Source organism: Haplochromis burtoni, unplaced genomic scaffold (genome assembly GCF_018398535.1).
Source record: "Haplochromis burtoni strain Fernald_Lab_line unplaced genomic scaffold, NCSU_Asbu1 Contig_227, whole genome shotgun sequence".
NCBI lineage: Eukaryota > Metazoa > Chordata > Actinopteri > Cichliformes > Cichlidae > Haplochromis > Haplochromis burtoni.
The window spans coordinates 794,637-811,230 of NW_024582588.1; the positions used below are offsets into that span (position 1 = coordinate 794,637).

General features: G+C 37.7%; 2 protein-coding genes across 4 annotated transcripts in view; one reads left to right on the forward strand and one right to left on the reverse strand.

Annotated features, from left to right (window-relative positions):
- vezf1b (vascular endothelial zinc finger 1b) overlaps positions 1 to 10,012 on the reverse strand; it is a 48,150-nt gene extending 38,138 nt beyond the window's left edge. For 2 of the 3 annotated variants that reach the window (XM_005937127.3, XM_005937126.3), the window contains exons 1-2: positions 7,781 to 10,010; positions 1,665 to 2,422 (exon numbers count right to left, since the gene is read on the reverse strand). In XM_005937127.3, coding sequence (XP_005937189.1) covers positions 1,665 to 2,422; positions 7,781 to 7,813 — 791 coding nt within the window. In that variant the 5' untranslated portion in view covers positions 7,814 to 10,010. Of the gene's footprint in view, positions 1 to 1,664; positions 2,423 to 7,780 lie in introns of all 3 variants that reach the window. The other variant, XM_005937125.3, reaches the window with a different exon arrangement.
- Positions 10,013 to 11,717: 1,705 nt separating this feature from the next.
- Positions 11,718 to 13,671, forward strand: LOC102302768 (gap junction delta-2 protein). The gene has a single exon (XM_005937128.3). The coding sequence runs from the start codon at positions 11,741 to 11,743 to the stop codon at positions 12,845 to 12,847; it is 1,107 nt and encodes a 368-aa protein (XP_005937190.1). The 5' UTR covers positions 11,718 to 11,740; the 3' UTR covers positions 12,848 to 13,671.
- The last annotated feature ends 2,923 nt before the right edge of the window (positions 13,672 to 16,594 follow it).

Sequence of the window (16,594 nt, forward strand, 5' to 3'; positions counted from 1 at the left end):
GTATGCATTAAGTCTATAGTAACTATATAAATTACAAGAAAGTGCAATAAACTACCAAAAAAAAAAAAAAAAAAAAAAAAAAAAAAAAAAAAAAATAAAAAATTTTTTTTTTTTTTTTTTTTAAACATATTTCTAGTTTGAGAAATTTAAGTGGTTTATCCCTCAAAACTGTAAATACAAAAAAGTTACAAAACATAGTTTCCCACCACAGGAAATTTATTTTGAGTGTCTTCATAGTTTTGGTTTTTTTTTTTGGAGACAATTTTAATATACTGCAGGAAAATCGAAAATAAATATTATAATGTAAATTTGCAAAAAAGACAAAAACACAAAACAAAAACCAGCATGTGCATCAAAATAAACTATTTCCAGCAGTGCAATTTGAGTTCTAAGCATCCCAGAAACGATACAGAAAAGCATCAAGTTAACATGATTTAAAAGCACCAGTATAGGATTATACGGCCCCGAAGGTAAGAAACTACATTTACATAACCTTCAGGTTTTGTGCAGGCAATGGCAGACATGCGATAGTTCACGCTGACGTCTATTCCAACGTAGGAAGTGTTATGAACAGCTGATTGGATCCGCAAAGCATGTTTCTAGAATATTATATTTTTGTTGCTACAAATGCTTTTTAGGAAATTTTTTGCAAGGCCATATGTGGAAGGAAACCATGACTTGGGACAAGGTGATGGCATGAAATGCAAGTACAATTCCTCTGGTTTCATATGCCAAAAAAAATTATTGCTCTAGCTTATGTGGTTGCAGTTTTACAGGGATTTAAAAATAGTTACGCAAAATGAAGCGTGCCCGCTTTGACCGGTCACTGCACATAAAATGTAAAAAATAAATTATAAAATACAAAAAAAACAAAACAAAAAAAAAAACACAACTATTTACATTTCAACTTCTATTTAAATTTTCAGCTTTTTCCTTTTACACAAATTTAAAGTGAAACAACACAAAACACTGCAAACCACAACACAATAAAGTATAAATTAAAATATGCAAAACAAAAAGAAGATGCACATTCTCTATCATATAGGCCTGTGATGATTTTTTGGAAGAGTGTTTTCCTGCTTGGAATTACACACATAGGATTCCCACATAGGTGAGAGAAAGAAAACAAACAAACAAAAAACGCCCTTCGTTCACTTCAAAGATCCGACTCTAGGAGCCGTTTCGTTTGCAACCGACACAAGACTAGTGGCTTAGGCCCCTTTTCTTTTTAGGTGCCACTTGTTTGAGATATAAATTTTCTCTTTCTGCACTAGTTGCTCTGCCCTCTTATTCTTTCATATCCCCCCCCCATTTTTCTGTCCTCTGTCAATACTGGCATTGGGATATTACATATGCACTCATGAATAATGACAGAAATAAATACGTAAATGAAGAAAAGAGAAAAAAAAAGGAAAGAAAACAACAACAACAACAACAACAACCCCCCCCCCCCCAAAACCAAAACAGTGTGTACCCCCAAATGGAACAAACAATGCGACAGCAGCCTGTCTACAGCCTAAAACTGAAATATAAAGTTGAGGTGATTTTTTGGGGGGCTGGCTATTAGTGTGATCCCTCAAAAACAGTGTAGTGTAACAATTATGATTCCTTATATTGTACAAATTTAGAAGAACTATAACAATAGAGAAATCAGAACCACATACCTAGAGAAGCCCTTCCCACAGACAGAACAGATGTAGGGCTTGTGAACTCCCCCATCATGGGAGCGGACATGGTATGTCATGCGATCCTTCCTTTTAAACCTCTGCTGACAGATGGGACATTCAAACGGCTTTTCGTCTGAGTGTGACAGCTTGTGGCGATTGAGGTGATACACATCTCTGAAGGCCTTACCACACATGTCACAACCATGGTTCTTTTTCACTGGCTTGGGAGGCTTTTTAGGAATGCTCTGTAGTTGTTGGTGTTGCATTGGGGTCATGCTGCTAGTGCCTGTGGATGCTGATGTTGTTGCTGTAGTCAGGACACCTGTGGCTACAGTAGTTATGTATGACGGATTTCCACTATTCTCACGTGGTACAGTGGATATGAGTGGCACCATGGTAGGAGCAGTCTGAGCCTTCTTAGGCCGTGACACCATCTTAACGCCAGTGTGGCAAGACTCGTGCCGCCGTAGATGGTAGCTGTCCCGGAAAGCTTTGTTGCAGTAGCCACAGATAAAGGGAGTCTTTGACTTAGGTTCCTTTTTAACCACAGCAACTGGAGCCACTTCACCACCTCCTCCAACAGCCCCAGTAGCCACATTGTCTTTAAGAAGTTCTGTAGCACTGACAGGTGGTTTCTGGTCCAATGGGATTGGCAGCACTGGTTTCTGATCAGGTGGCTCTGTCCCAGAATTAAGAAGAGGCAACAGGCTGTTTCCAGCTACTTGGTGTTGGTGATGCAGAGCCTCATTGGCCTGCTGTAATAACAAAATAAAACAAAATAAAAATCAAGAAGAGGACCTTTGAAAATTATGTTAATAGATACACATATCATCAAGGATTAGTAAAGTTAAGAAAGTACTGTGTATCTACTCTAACGGTCATGAGGATCATCAAATGCTACAAATTAAAAAACATTAATAAATAGAATTTCAAAAAAAATAAAAAATAAAAAAATAAATAAAAATACTGATGACCACCAGTGCTACCCTATAGCCTCCTTGTAGACATACCTATCGGTATTACTTTAAAAATCCTACGCTGCCTTGTTCTTGAGTTATCACATTCACAAGATTTTCAGCAAATGTGACTTCTAACCTTAACTTTGGGGTCAAGGTCACCGGGATTCGAATTCATTTGAAACTTAGTAAATGCAGCAATGGCAGGGGTGGGCAACTCCAGGCCTCGAGGGCCGGTGTCCTGCAGGTTTTAGATGTGTCTTTGATCCAACACATGAACTAATCATGTGATTCAGGTGTGTTGATCCAGGGTGATATCTAAAGCCTGCAGGACACTGGCCCTTGAGGCCTGGAGTTGCCCACTCCTGACATATGGTGAAAAACCTAGGTGACTTCATTCTTGAGTTTTTGCATTCACAAACTTGGGTGCTCATGCCGCCCGCCTAGTAGGGCGACGACAATACCCCATCAGTCTTTTACAGCTGAGGAGTAAAAGGTTCATTAAATATGTTTGTGGTTTTCACAGTAAAAGCCTTTTTTACTACTACTACTGATTTTTAAGGTCATACAGTATGTGGGGAAAAAAAAACAACAAAAACTAAAGCCATACATGTGCTATTGTACTGAAATAAAGGACACCAGGGGGTAATTTTAAATTGGGTTGGAGTTTTTTAAGAGACAGGAAGGAGTTTGTTAAATTAAATGGTTGTTGCTCCTTATGTATGGACACTGCTTGTGGTGTACTGCAGGGGTGAGTTTTAGGCCCCAAATTCTTAAACTTATACATTAATGACATTTGTAAAGTGTTCAAAGCGGTAAAAAAATGGTACCATTTGCTGATGATACAAACATTTTCTGCTCTGGTGATTATCTGCAGCACTTATCGGATGAGATGACAAATGAAATAATTAAACTGAAGCTTTGGCTTGATTTAAAAAAAAAAAAAAAAAAATCATTGAACTTAAATGAAACTAAAACTAAATGTATGTGTGCGGGTGTGTGGGCAGGAGCACGAGGCAGCCACTACATCTCAAGTCACTACTGTGCAGATTCTGGCTTCAAAAGTGCAACATGGCAGCTTCCACAAACAGGACATTTTGGCTTCATTTTTGTATAATGGGAAGAAGTGCAACCAAGTCGGCAATCTTTTCTACAGTCACTGGTACATATTTACCACAGGTTTCAGGTTTTTCCAATTAGGTCATAGTACCTGGTACGAGGTACTAAAATAGTACCTGCTCAAATGGGTGTTCCAAGCAATCTGAGCAGGTACTAAAATGTGATGTTGTCAGACTGCATGCCCAGCACTGGTGCGCCTAACTTTTTTTTTTCTTAGGTGCACCCGAATTTTTCAACTGCATCGTTTAACACCGCAGATTTAAATGTACACTTTTAAAAAAAAAAAAAAAAAAAAATTGCTGCCCATACAGGCAATATTGACTTGTATATGATTAACTAACAATCTTGTCAACAAACTTCTTTATTTGGAGCACATTTTTACAGTAAACATAAGTTACCATATTTTTTGGATTATAAGGCGCATTAAGCAAAACCAAACAGTCAGATAAGTCAAACTTTACTCAACTCATTCTAGTTTGAAATCCGCTTTGTAAGCATGTCTCTTAAAAGGTGCCATTTTGGGGTCCTTACATACACACAATACAGTTATTAGAGCAGGGCGATATGACCAAAAATATTTATCACTATATACATTTGAAAATTTGCAATAACGATATAACTGACGATATAATTAATGCGAGACAAAATACAAAATATAACTCCACAACTTTACTGGCGCAAAAAAACCCAATCAATTTATTTTCACTTAAACAAGCAGCTGTTTTTTTAATGTGCATTTATGTGCAAATGCAAATTTCTTGCTGAAAGTTTAACAAAAAGGCATTTCTAGTGGAAATGGGCTGAAATATCCTGAGCATAACCATGTATAATATCCACTAAAGTTAAAAAGAGGTGCTTTGCAACATTAAACTGCAGTGTGCCAAATAAAAAAAAACAAAGTAGTCAGATAAGTCCAACTTCACTCAACTCATTCTTCTTGCTTCCTCCACTTCTGTACCATTGATTCATTAATGCTGTATTCTATCACAGCTGCTCTATTCCCGTGTTGTTTCTGATGGACAAACACCAAACCAGTTTCACATCACTGAAGTTGCACCATTTTTACAAACTAATTCTGGGTCATTTGTTTCACTCAACAATCCGCTTTTCCCCTTCTCATTCTCCGTTGCCGCCATGCTTTTTCGGCAATGTGCGTATGAAAACCAAGGAACTGCGCATGCGCGTTTTACCCAAATTCTATCGTGAAATTTTATTTTCTTATCGTTGTGTATCATTGTACCGGTATTACCGTGAACGGTATAATATGTCCCAGCCCTAACGGTAATATTATGTTGAGGCACGGTACATATTACTCTGAGGCTCCCGACTACTGTAGCCATAATGTGTGAACAACCCATCAAGTGGTGCGGTTTCAAAGCTTACCAAAGTCGTACTTAAAACATTTTGACAGATTTTTGAGTGCCAGTTACCACATAAAATCATTTCGCGGTCAGTAAGCACAACCGGAATTCATACATAAGGCACACATTTGTATGAAGTCTGTATTTTAAGTGCACCTTACAGTCCAAAAAAAAATATGGTACTGAAAAAGTTCCTGTGATCAAAGTTCTTCGCTGAGCTGAAATTTTAACTTAAAATATGATATGATATAATGAGTGTCTGTTGTTGACCACACAGAGACTTTCAGAGTTGCGGAGATTTTTTCTTTATTACTCGAACGGCTGGTCGCACTGGCGCTCCCAGCCATGTTTTTTTTTTTTTTTTTTTTTTTTTTTTTACAAAAAAGGAAGGAACCATCAACACTGACATTTCGACCCTGTGTCAAGCTTATAAAGCACAAATGTTTTGAAACACTGTTCCAAAGTGCGGTCCAAAACCCCACATCATGTGATCACAGCTAACTCAGATTTTGATGCAATTCATCCCGGTGGCTTACCTGCTGCTTCGTGGCTGTTTTTGACAATGTAGAGCAAAACCTGATGACACTGCAAACTCACAGAAAGCCAACCCAGCCTGAAAGCAACTTGAAAACTAATATTTTTCTATACAAACATTTACATATGACAAACATAGCCATTGATACTTTTCTTATTCATTTTAAATTTCCGTAAGCGTTATCAGCATCAAACATCTTCCACACTGATTGCTGTGGCCTATGCTTAACTTACCTAATAAAGTAGGCAACATTCAAATCCTCAAAACTTATCAAAAATATAAATAGAAATTAGCAACCTTTTCTCAATACATTTTATTTTATGAACTGGATGCACTGAAGCTGTAGCTCAGGAGGTAGAGCCGGTCATCAATGATGCCTGGCTCCCGCAGTCTGCATACCAAATATCCTTGGGAAAGTTACTAACCCAAAGTTGGTCTCCGATGCATCCCTCAGAGTATGTGTGTGAATGTTAGCTAATAAGAACTAAAAGCAAAGAACAAAGTGCAATGAAAGATGCAAGTGTCTGCATATTGTGTGCTTATGTTTTTTATGTTGATGTGATTGATTTTGTTGTGGTGTGAACGAATGTCAGGTGACTTCTGCTGCAACCCGCATTTGTATTAGCATTTTAGCAATTGGCATGGGTCGGCCAAATTCCTCCTTTCCGAGCAACAACAAGTAGAGTAGACTGCTGGATAGTGTAGTGGTAAGACTACACACCTTTGGAGCGGGTATCCAGTAAGGGTCCTGGATAGACCCATGCTAAAACCAAGCCCTACATCTGCAGCATGTCCGCAGCTCGGACAAAAGCATTTCACTACGTGTTGTACTCTGTATGATTGAGTATGTGACAAATAAAGCTTGCCAGCTGCTCTATCTTGCTGCTCCAAAAAATATATATATATATTTATACAAATCTTCTAAGCTAAACATCATTAAATAAGATAATGAAAAAAAATTGTACAACTGCCACTGTTAATACAATGTATAGATTAATTATGGTAAGACTCCTATTTGAAAAACTGTTGGCATGTCTACAAATCTTATATTGATGCAGGTAAATATTGTCTTGCTGTTTATATTCAGATCTCATGAAAAGACTAGAAAAAAATATCAGGTTATGGCGCAGGGTTTCTTAAGGTTTTGCAGTTAAGATGTACACAAAGTGTAGATTTAATACCAGTTGTTCAGAGAACATGATCCACTATAAAAAAAAAAAAGTGTGTGTCAGTTATACTTAAACAGATACAAAGTTGACTGCGGACAGTAAAAATTTAGCAAAAATTAAATACAGACCTTCTATAATATGGGATTATTTCATAAAACTTAATTTATTCGGCATATAGACTATATACAATTTACAACCTCCTTTTCGTTTCTCAAAACAAGATTAAATGATCAAACAGCATGTGAATTGATTCTGAACTTACTTACAAAACTAATGAACCAGATGACTTTATAGTTTATTTTTATAGTTTGCAAGTCGTGGCTATTGATCATTGATAAGATAAAGGGTAACGTTTGGAGCCTTGAATGTGATTTAATCACTTCTCTTAGCGTGCTAAGTAGCCCCTTAGTTATAGTGCTAGGGTTAGCTAAGTTCTTGTTAACGGGGCCAGTCAAGAGCTTAAGCTCCCCACCGCTTTCTTGCTTTGTTAACCCTCTGTACTATTGCAATAGCCACGGTGCACACGGGAAAAGTGTCTGGTTAGCGAATCCGTTAGCCTATTAGCTTAGCTTACCTATATACAATAGCAAAAGCTTTGCTTAAAGCTAATTTGCTAGCGCGCGCATCACCAAAATCCGAGCTACAAATTAGCTTTATAGTCACATAATGTGACCATTAAGCTGTAAATGGTACAAATTGCAAATTATGAACCGACACAGATTTCTGGCTATTTAACTGATACCAAGACTATACTGTATCTAAGTTGCCAACACAAAGTCCGGAGCTCTCGGATTCGACAAAGCTAGTTAGCAGTTCGTTACAGGAAACCACTCAGCGGAGCTATCTAGCAGGGTATCGCTAACACCTTTGTTTTTCTTGGCTAACTCTTAGTAATTTCAGAAACGGATAAAACCCATTTAGCAAACAATATTTACGCTTTATGGCAAACGTTTATGGAGACTGTGCCACTTACTTGAAATAAAAACGTACTCCAGCTCGGTTCCATTGCAACACTTGGGCTAAAATCTGAAGGAAGCCTATAAGGAATCTACAACAAAGCAGCTAAATATGGCAGCGACAACTTCCTGTAACCCCAAGGACTAAATCAAGTCCAATATACTTTTTTTTAAACTTTACTTTAAATAATTCCCCTTTCATATAGTTCACATATATTTTGTCACTAGAGACTGAAAAAAATGTTACAAGACAGATGTACTTAAACATGTGACATACGTGCTGCTGAATCAAACTGTGTTGTACGTACTATTTCGTTATATCTCTCTCTCCTTCTCTCTCAGTCTTTGTATGTACTGTTAATAGTAACAAATAACAAGTTATCTATCCCTTATTTATTCCATAATTTAATCCAATATCTCTGCCCCCTGCACAACTGCACCATAAACATAAATATGCAATATATGTTTCTATTGTAAATATTGTCTGTTTTCTATTATGTTACATTGAGAACTAATAAGTAACCAGGCCATTATCAGCTTTACTGACCATAAATATCTACACATATTCTTGGTCAGTAAAGCTGGTTCTGATAGATGTTGAGGGCAATTTTCTTTTTATTCCTAAAAAATTCTTAAGTGAGTGAAGTAGTTAATTCACTCACTTGGGAATTGAGTGAACCCAGAATCTTCATTTCTAGCTTTTCTTGTTTACAAGCATCAGGACCAACTCATCTTGCTTGATGTTGACTTCATTCTTTGTTTCACAGTGCGTTTTTTGAGGATCAACTTTTCACAAAAGCGCGACATTGAGCGACGGATTCAGATCCAGAAAATTTGGAAGTTCATGTTGTTTTTTTGTTACACACTCAGTGTGTAAAGGCCTTTAATCCAAAATTGATAGTTGAGTCTGAAATCAAACATGGCACAATTCCTCTAATTAATCAACCATTTACTTGCCACATGCTAAAAACTTATAAAAATTCTTTTCACTGCACTCCAAAGGCCATTAAAGGCCAAGAGTGTTGCAAAAAAGCGATACAAAATTCATAATTTTCCAGATCTGAACTTACTGTGTAACGTATATACAGAACTTAAGTCATTCTGTGATTTACTATAATAAATCACAGAATGCTCACTTACATGTTTAGCTTTTTTCACAGAACTCACAGAGAGTAACTGGTCTCAGAGCAGTGAAAGCAGAAACAGCCCAATAGATCCAAACCCAGGATTTTCATGTGAGGCAGCAGTGCTGACCACCTCACCAACAAATCAGCCAAATTTAAATCAGGCAATCTTCTGTTTTATTAGCTATAAGGTCACTTATCAATTATTTTTGAATAAATGTACTCAGTTCATTTTATTTTACTTTGATTTATGATGTTGTTCACATTCAGCTAACTGGGTATTTTAGTTTTATCCTGCTTTGCTGAAGCTAAATCAGCCTTTTTCTAAATCGGTATAAAATCATAAGTTAGTAACAAATTTGAGAACAAGACACAATTCATCGGAGAAGCTGCTCCTGAACACTTCTCCGGCACAATTATTTCCACTGTTAAGGCCCTTGTGACAAGAGAAGAGAGTCTGTGTTATGATCTACAGAGTCTGGGACTTGATTACATATGCAAAAACCAAAACATTTTTTTCCCTTTTGAACTCCGCTGCTGCATGCTATCAAAGGATACAACAGATGTGAACATACTGACTCCAGCTGAAACCTGCTATAGTGTAGAAAGTAACAAAATTTGTCTGTAACTTGTACTGTTCGAGGTGGTTCAAGCAGAGCCTTTGCAAAGACCTGCATTATGTTTACTTTCCAGCCTGTTCCATATGCTTTTTGTTTTACAGTTCCCGGGTGTTCAGAAAATGAGCCCACTCATTGTGCTTTGTTGTATTGTACATTGCCAGCCTTTTTGTAAAATAGCACAATGTCAGCTTCAGATAGACTGGCTTAATGTGTGTTCTCTCTTTCCACACTCAGCGGGATTCAATTCATCAACATTTTAAATCAAAAATAGCCATGCAAATGGTGCAGTAAAGGCTACATTATGAGGATTTATGCTGCAAAGCTTAAGGTTAGGTGAGTTCAAATGGGATTCTATTGAGTTCAAATGCTGCTTTTTCATGGTTGTATTTTTTAACACTTCTCTGAGTCTACTAAAAATGCACTACAAAGTATGTTATTGTCCAGGAAGAAAATTGAAAATGACCAAAATTTGGGTATCCTAAGGTAAAGTTTTCTCTATATGATTTGTTGTTATTCATATAAAGATTTTCAGTGAGACCTTTCAGTAGATTATAAATAATTTAAACATTTTAGAAAAAAATAACCACCATCAGAGTAAAGATAAATATGTAAATAGCTTTTTCTACAACAACAATAATGAGCTAAATACTGTAAAAAAAAAAAAAAGATAAAAAAGAAAACTGAAATGAGTTCCTGTAAAATCCACTGTTTTAGGGTTGAGAATGGTTCCTTGATATATTTCTTTTGAAGGGGGGGAGGGGGGGAGGGAGCACCATTACTATACAACAATAATATTACCAGTGTCAGACATTAGGTTTCACAATACTTCATTTGCTATAATGCTTTATTGATTTGCCTGAGCATGCATGATCAGTAATGTGGTTAAGCTGCTGAATACGCTTAATGAACCAGTCCTATATTTTAACAAGTAAAAGTGTTTTGGGTGAAGATGTAAAACAGATAAAACAAAAACCTTTGGCCATTTGATTTTATTTTACATTTTTGTCTGTTTGTAAATTTTAATTTCCAAAAAACCCTAACCCTAGTCCTAAACTAATAAAACTGAGAGTTTTATACAAAGATTCTAGGTTTGACAGCCGCAGTTAAGAGCAAAGATGATAGACAGAAAATTGTAAAATATAAAACAATAGTCACATCACTGAGGTCAATGAAAAATACTCCCAGGTACTATATTCATCACATAAAAGTTGGGGAATGAAACAGTTCAGTGTCCCACTTACAGTCCAAATTTCAACAGAGAACAGCAGTTGTCCCCCCAGACTCAACACCCTATACGTAATAGGCTGACAGTCACCAATATTAATTATATATTTCACAGAATAACAGCAAATGATTACTATAAACTGTTTTAATCTAAGCCATCTTGAGTCTGGGGCACATACCTGCAGACAGAAAAATATGACAGCACTGTTTTCAGTGTGGAATATAAACAGTGTAGATTATGAGTACAGTCAGATACACCTGCCCTCAATTAACTCAAGCCAATCGCAGCGATTGGCTGACCAATTGTGAAACACACAAAGCCATTTCCCACAGCAAATATGGAGATGAGTTTATGAAGGTGAGTTGCTACATAGGCTGCACTGTAGTCGACCATGTTACAAGAGAAATGCACAACATTTCCCTCTGAAATGAAGTGCAGCAGAAGTAGAAATTAACACATTAAGTACATATTTAAGACATATTTAGATATTTTCATATTTAAGTGTAAGTTCTTCAAATTTGTACCTAAATACAGTTTTCAATAAATGAACTTAGTTACGGTGAGAAACCACTCAGAACTGTTGAAAGGTCTCTTTCTGCTCTCTAAAACAGATGTTTCTAAAAGCATAATTGTGATCCTGAGATGCTTCAACAAACTTGACTGTAACAAATATATTTATATATTTCAATTGTTAAGTGATAACAAAAAAGTGTTTTTACATGGCAAATGCTTTATTGTATATATAATGTATTTAAACTCTAATATATAATATATTATAATGTAATATATACAGTAGTGAGTTAATATAAGTTAATATATTTTCCAGAGTTTTCAGCTACATATCAGAGTCTTCATCAGTGAATAATATTACTGCTTATCATTTTACCAAGAAATTGGCAATAGGTTTAAGCTAGTATATATTACTTCAGTCAGTTGAGCCTAGTCTGAGTACACCCTAAGTTGTCCTATTATTAATAGCCCCTTTTACTTTCTGTCTAAGATTAAGCCATGGGTGACTGGTCCATACTTGGTCGCTTTCTGTCTGAGGTCCAGAACCACTCTACAGTGATAGGCAAGATCTGGCTCACTATGCTGCTCATTTTCCGCATTCTGCTGGTAGCCTTGGTGGGTGATGCTGTCTACAGTGACGAGCAGTCCAAATTCACCTGTAACACCCAACAGCCTGGATGCAACAACGTCTGTTATGACACATTTGCTCCTGTTTCACATCTACGGTTCTGGGTCTTCCAAATTGTACTCGTCTCTACTCCATCTATTTTCTACATAGTTTTTGTACTGCATAAGATTGCCAAGGATGAGAAGCTTGATGGCCAGAGGACACAGCTGCTATCCCAGAGAGTTCCCAAACAAAGGTCCGGGGAAATTAGGAAAGATGGCATGGAAGCACTAAAGGTCAACATCCCCACTTACTACCCTCATTACAGTGGGGAATGGAATACAAGTGAGAGGGAAGATGTAAAGAAAAGCCTTCTGGAAGAAGCTTATGATGAAATGGGAGAGGACCCCACCCAGCAGTCCAACCAGGTTCTTCTTATTTACATTCTTCATGTATTACTACGATCTGTACTGGAGATCACCTTCCTGGTCGGCCAGTACTTCTTGTTTGGGTTTGAAGTGCCTCACCTGTATCGCTGTGACTCGTATCCTTGCCCTACTCGTACAGACTGCTTTGTATCACGTGCCACTGAGAAGACCATCTTCCTGAACTTTATGTTCAGCATCAGCTTGGGCTGTTTCATCCTTAACATTGCAGAGCTCCACTACCTGGGGTGGATTTATATTTTTCGCATACTCTGCTCAGCTTGCTCCACCTGCTGCCGTCAGGAGCAGAATCCTGTCAAATTATACTCAAACCATAACCCCCTGATGCTGCAACTCAGGCATTCTGTGAGGGGTCAGGTGTTTCTGCAGACTCAAGCAACCATGGCCCAGGAAAAGAAAGGAAGCCTACTTGGACATGCCCCAGCTATCTCGTTTGAAACAGACTCAACTGTGGAATGCACCTCCAAGAGAAGTCCAGACAGCAAAGACAAAGTAAAAGTTAAACTAGCTAATATGGCCAGGCTGGGATGGACTAGGAAGTCTTGGCTATGAGAGAGAAATTTTTTGTATTTGTATTAGCTTTGTAAAAAAACAAAAAAACAAAAACGGACTGAAAAGGGAACTAAGGCCTAGCGTACCCCTTTTTTAAAAATTGCTTTTCATTTAAATAATTGAATATATTATGGGAGGGACTTTCTGTGTGGGACTCTACTATTAGTTTTAGCTATTGTGAAATCTAGTGCTCTAAAGTAACCCAGCTAATACCTCTTAAACACCAAAAGTACATCATTATGCAAAGAACACTTTGTTTGGAAACCTGGAGTCATGGAATGATATTACTAGACATGTAATAACTCATAACTGGACCAGGGAAATTTCATTTGCAGTATCTTGTATCTAAAACTTTATTATTTTAACATTTTGAGATCCAAGAGTTCAAAAACTATGAAAAAAATCACAATGCAAATGATTCAATCACTATATACAATTGACAGTTGCAAGTTTCACAAAGACATGTATAAAAAGTTAAAAATGTGAAATTTGGTGAATTGCTAATGCTAATTTAAATCTGTATGTACAACTTTGCTCCACTTTGGATTTAAAGCGTGTGTAGATTTTTATTATTGGAGTGTATAGTAGGTGAATGTTGAGGGGGCTGTAATCTGCATTGTCAATGGGCTTCTTAGAATTGTTATAGATTGCCTTGTGTTGCTCCTTATATGTATTTATTTAAGTATGTTTCTGTTGCACTATCCAGTGAAACGTCACTTATTCCTTTTGCACTTTGTAAACCTTGGCAATCACCAGAAATAAAATGTTGCTTTATGTTACTTCTGTCTTCAGTGTACTGCATTTGGGTGCACAATTAAACCCTACATTCCACACAACAGTTCATGTCAATATCTAATGGTTGTCTAATTTGGGCCTTCAGGCACTACTGCATTACACACATGCATCTGAATTGAAATTCACTATCGTAACTCAGGAACACCTAAAAATTGTGGTCAGTGTAATAGTTTGTTGCTGCATGTAGAAATTTAATTTTAAAATTTTAAAAAAGAACTTTTAGCTGCTCCCTTTTGACATTGGATTGCCACAGAAGGTAGCTTCACATGCTTGATTTTCTTTTTTAGACGAAATGCCCTTCCTGACAAACATGGACTGAAGTACTGTGGCAGTCCAGATGAGTCATGAAATAAAGAGTTTTGTGCTTTCATCATGAATTGTACAATAAAGTACATTAGTAAATCCATTTAAATTCAAAATTCAAAATTAATCTCTTAATTTTTTATTTTTCTAATTTTTAATTAAAAAGCTGATTTTCAAAGTCTTTTTGAAAATGCAATTTAAAAAGAGAAAATAATAAATGGATATAAAAAAATTTAATTATGAATACAGATTTATTTCTGACATTTAAAATGGGGATTCCACTTCTCATTTTCAAAACCATTTCCTTACTGCATTTCCCTTTCTTGTTAGCTCGTTATGTTAGCTAATGTATAGCTTTGAGATCAATTAGGATTAGCTAACAGATTACCTATCAGATTAGCTAAACTATGTAGAATTTCTGTAGTTCTTTTGGTCCCTAGAAAAAAACTAATGCAAATTAAGGAGCTCTCTGACTGGTTAGAAAGACACACTGGCTGCCTGTATTTTTCTGCAGTGCTGTTTGTGCCGATAGTTTTACAATGTTAAGAAGTGTGTGGGCTTTTACAAAGGGTATTTCGTCTCAGTGTTCACACTTTGTCCAACACAAATATATCAGAATCAGAATCAGACAGACTTCATTAATCCCTGAGGGAAGTTGAGTTGTCAAAGCAGCATACATACAACAAAAGTCAAGAACCCATATAGAATGAAGTAATAAAACATTTATCAATAGATAAATATTATAAACTGGATTGGACTCATAATTCAGACGCCTTCTACAGGCAAGGGCAGAGCAGGCTGTACCTGCTGCGGAGACTCAGGTCTTTTGGAGTGAAGGGCCCACTCCTGAAGACCTTCTATGACTCTGTGGTGGCCTCAGCCATCTTTTACGGTGTGGTCTGCTGGGGCAGCAGTATTTCTGCTGGGGACAGGAAGAGATTGAACAGGCTGATCAGAAGGACCAGCTCTGTTCTAGGATGCCCTCTGGACCCAGTGGAGGTGGTGAGTGACAGGAGAAAGGTGGCTAAGCTGTCATCCCTGTTGGACAACATCTCCCACCCCACACAGGAGACTCTGACAGCACTGAGCAGCTCCTTCAGTGGGAGACTGCGGCATCCACGATGTGGGACGGAGAGATTTCGCAGGTCTTTCCTCCCCACTGCTGTCAGACTCCACAATAAAGACTTTAACTGATCAAACACACACATCCACACATGTGCAATAACACTAAGTGCTATAATCTTTTCTGGCATCGTTGTATTTTACTCAATTGTATATAGCATTTTATCTTATTCTATTCTATTGTGTACAGTTGTGTACAGTATCTTATTGATATCTTATTCCAATGTTTTTTTTTCTAACTTTTCTATGTAACTTTGCACTGTCCACTGCTGTAACAAAACAAATTTCCCACGCATGGGACTAATAAAGGTTATCTTATCTTGTCTTATCTTATGATAAATATAGATATAGTTAACCTTCCTGTTGTGTTCGGGTCAAATCCGACCGATTTACAAATGAAAAAACTCATAAATATTGTGTTTTACATCCGATTACCTCGAGTCCTTATGACATCCTCCACACTATGCACTTGAACATATAAAAGTGATGAGCACCTCTTTCGTTGAATTTTGAGTGTTTTAATCAACTTTGTTAGATCTGTGGTGTTCCCGGTCAGAAAAGTGACCGCCATAGCAAATGAATGGGAATCCACCTATGGGAGTCCTAGGAAACAATATGAGAACAGCCCCGCAAAGGGTGGAGACTGAGCAATACTGGAAGAGCATTAAGATGGACGAAACCCATAATGGCAATGCTCAGTGGCTAGTGGATCTAAAGAGCAGACCTCCAGTATGAAGGTCTCCAGTATGAAGAGTGGGACAGCATCAGGCCCTGACATAGTTCATGCCTACTGGCTGAAGAAGCTGACTGCACTCCGTGAACTTCTGGCAGCACAAATGAACCAGCTGCTAGTCGATGAGACACCTGGAATGGCTAACCGAAGCCCGGACGGTCCTGATCCCCAAGGACTTCCGGAAGGGTCCCATCCAACTACCGGCCACTAACCTGCCTCAGTACTATGTGGAAGCTCCTGTCAGGCATCATAGGAGCTAAGATGAACTTGCACATGGTTCAATACATGAGCGGGGCACAGAAAGGAATTGGCAATACCAGCTACTGGTAGACTGAACAGTCAGCTGAGACTACAAGACTAGACTGACCAACCTGTGCACTGCCTGGATTGATTGCAATTCAATTCAATTCAGTTTTATTTATATAGAACAATAACAGCCTCCTCAAGGCGCTTTATATTGTACAGTAGATCGTACAATAATAGATACAGAGAAAAACCCAACAATCATGTGACCCCCTATGAGCAAGCACTTTGACGACAGTGGGAAGGAAAAAACTCACTTTTAACAAGAAGAAACGTCGGGCAGAACCAGGCTCAGAGAGGGGCGGTCGGCGGTCATCTGCTGCGACCGGTTGGGGTGAGAGAAGGAAAACAGGATAAAGACAGGTCCAAGCCAGCTCCGATCAGCCAGAACCCTATTACCATGGTTCAGAATAGGTAGATATCTTCAGCACTCAGGCTCACCCAAGCCCAAACTTCTCGTTGAGAAAGGGGTGTCAATTGCATTTAGGGAC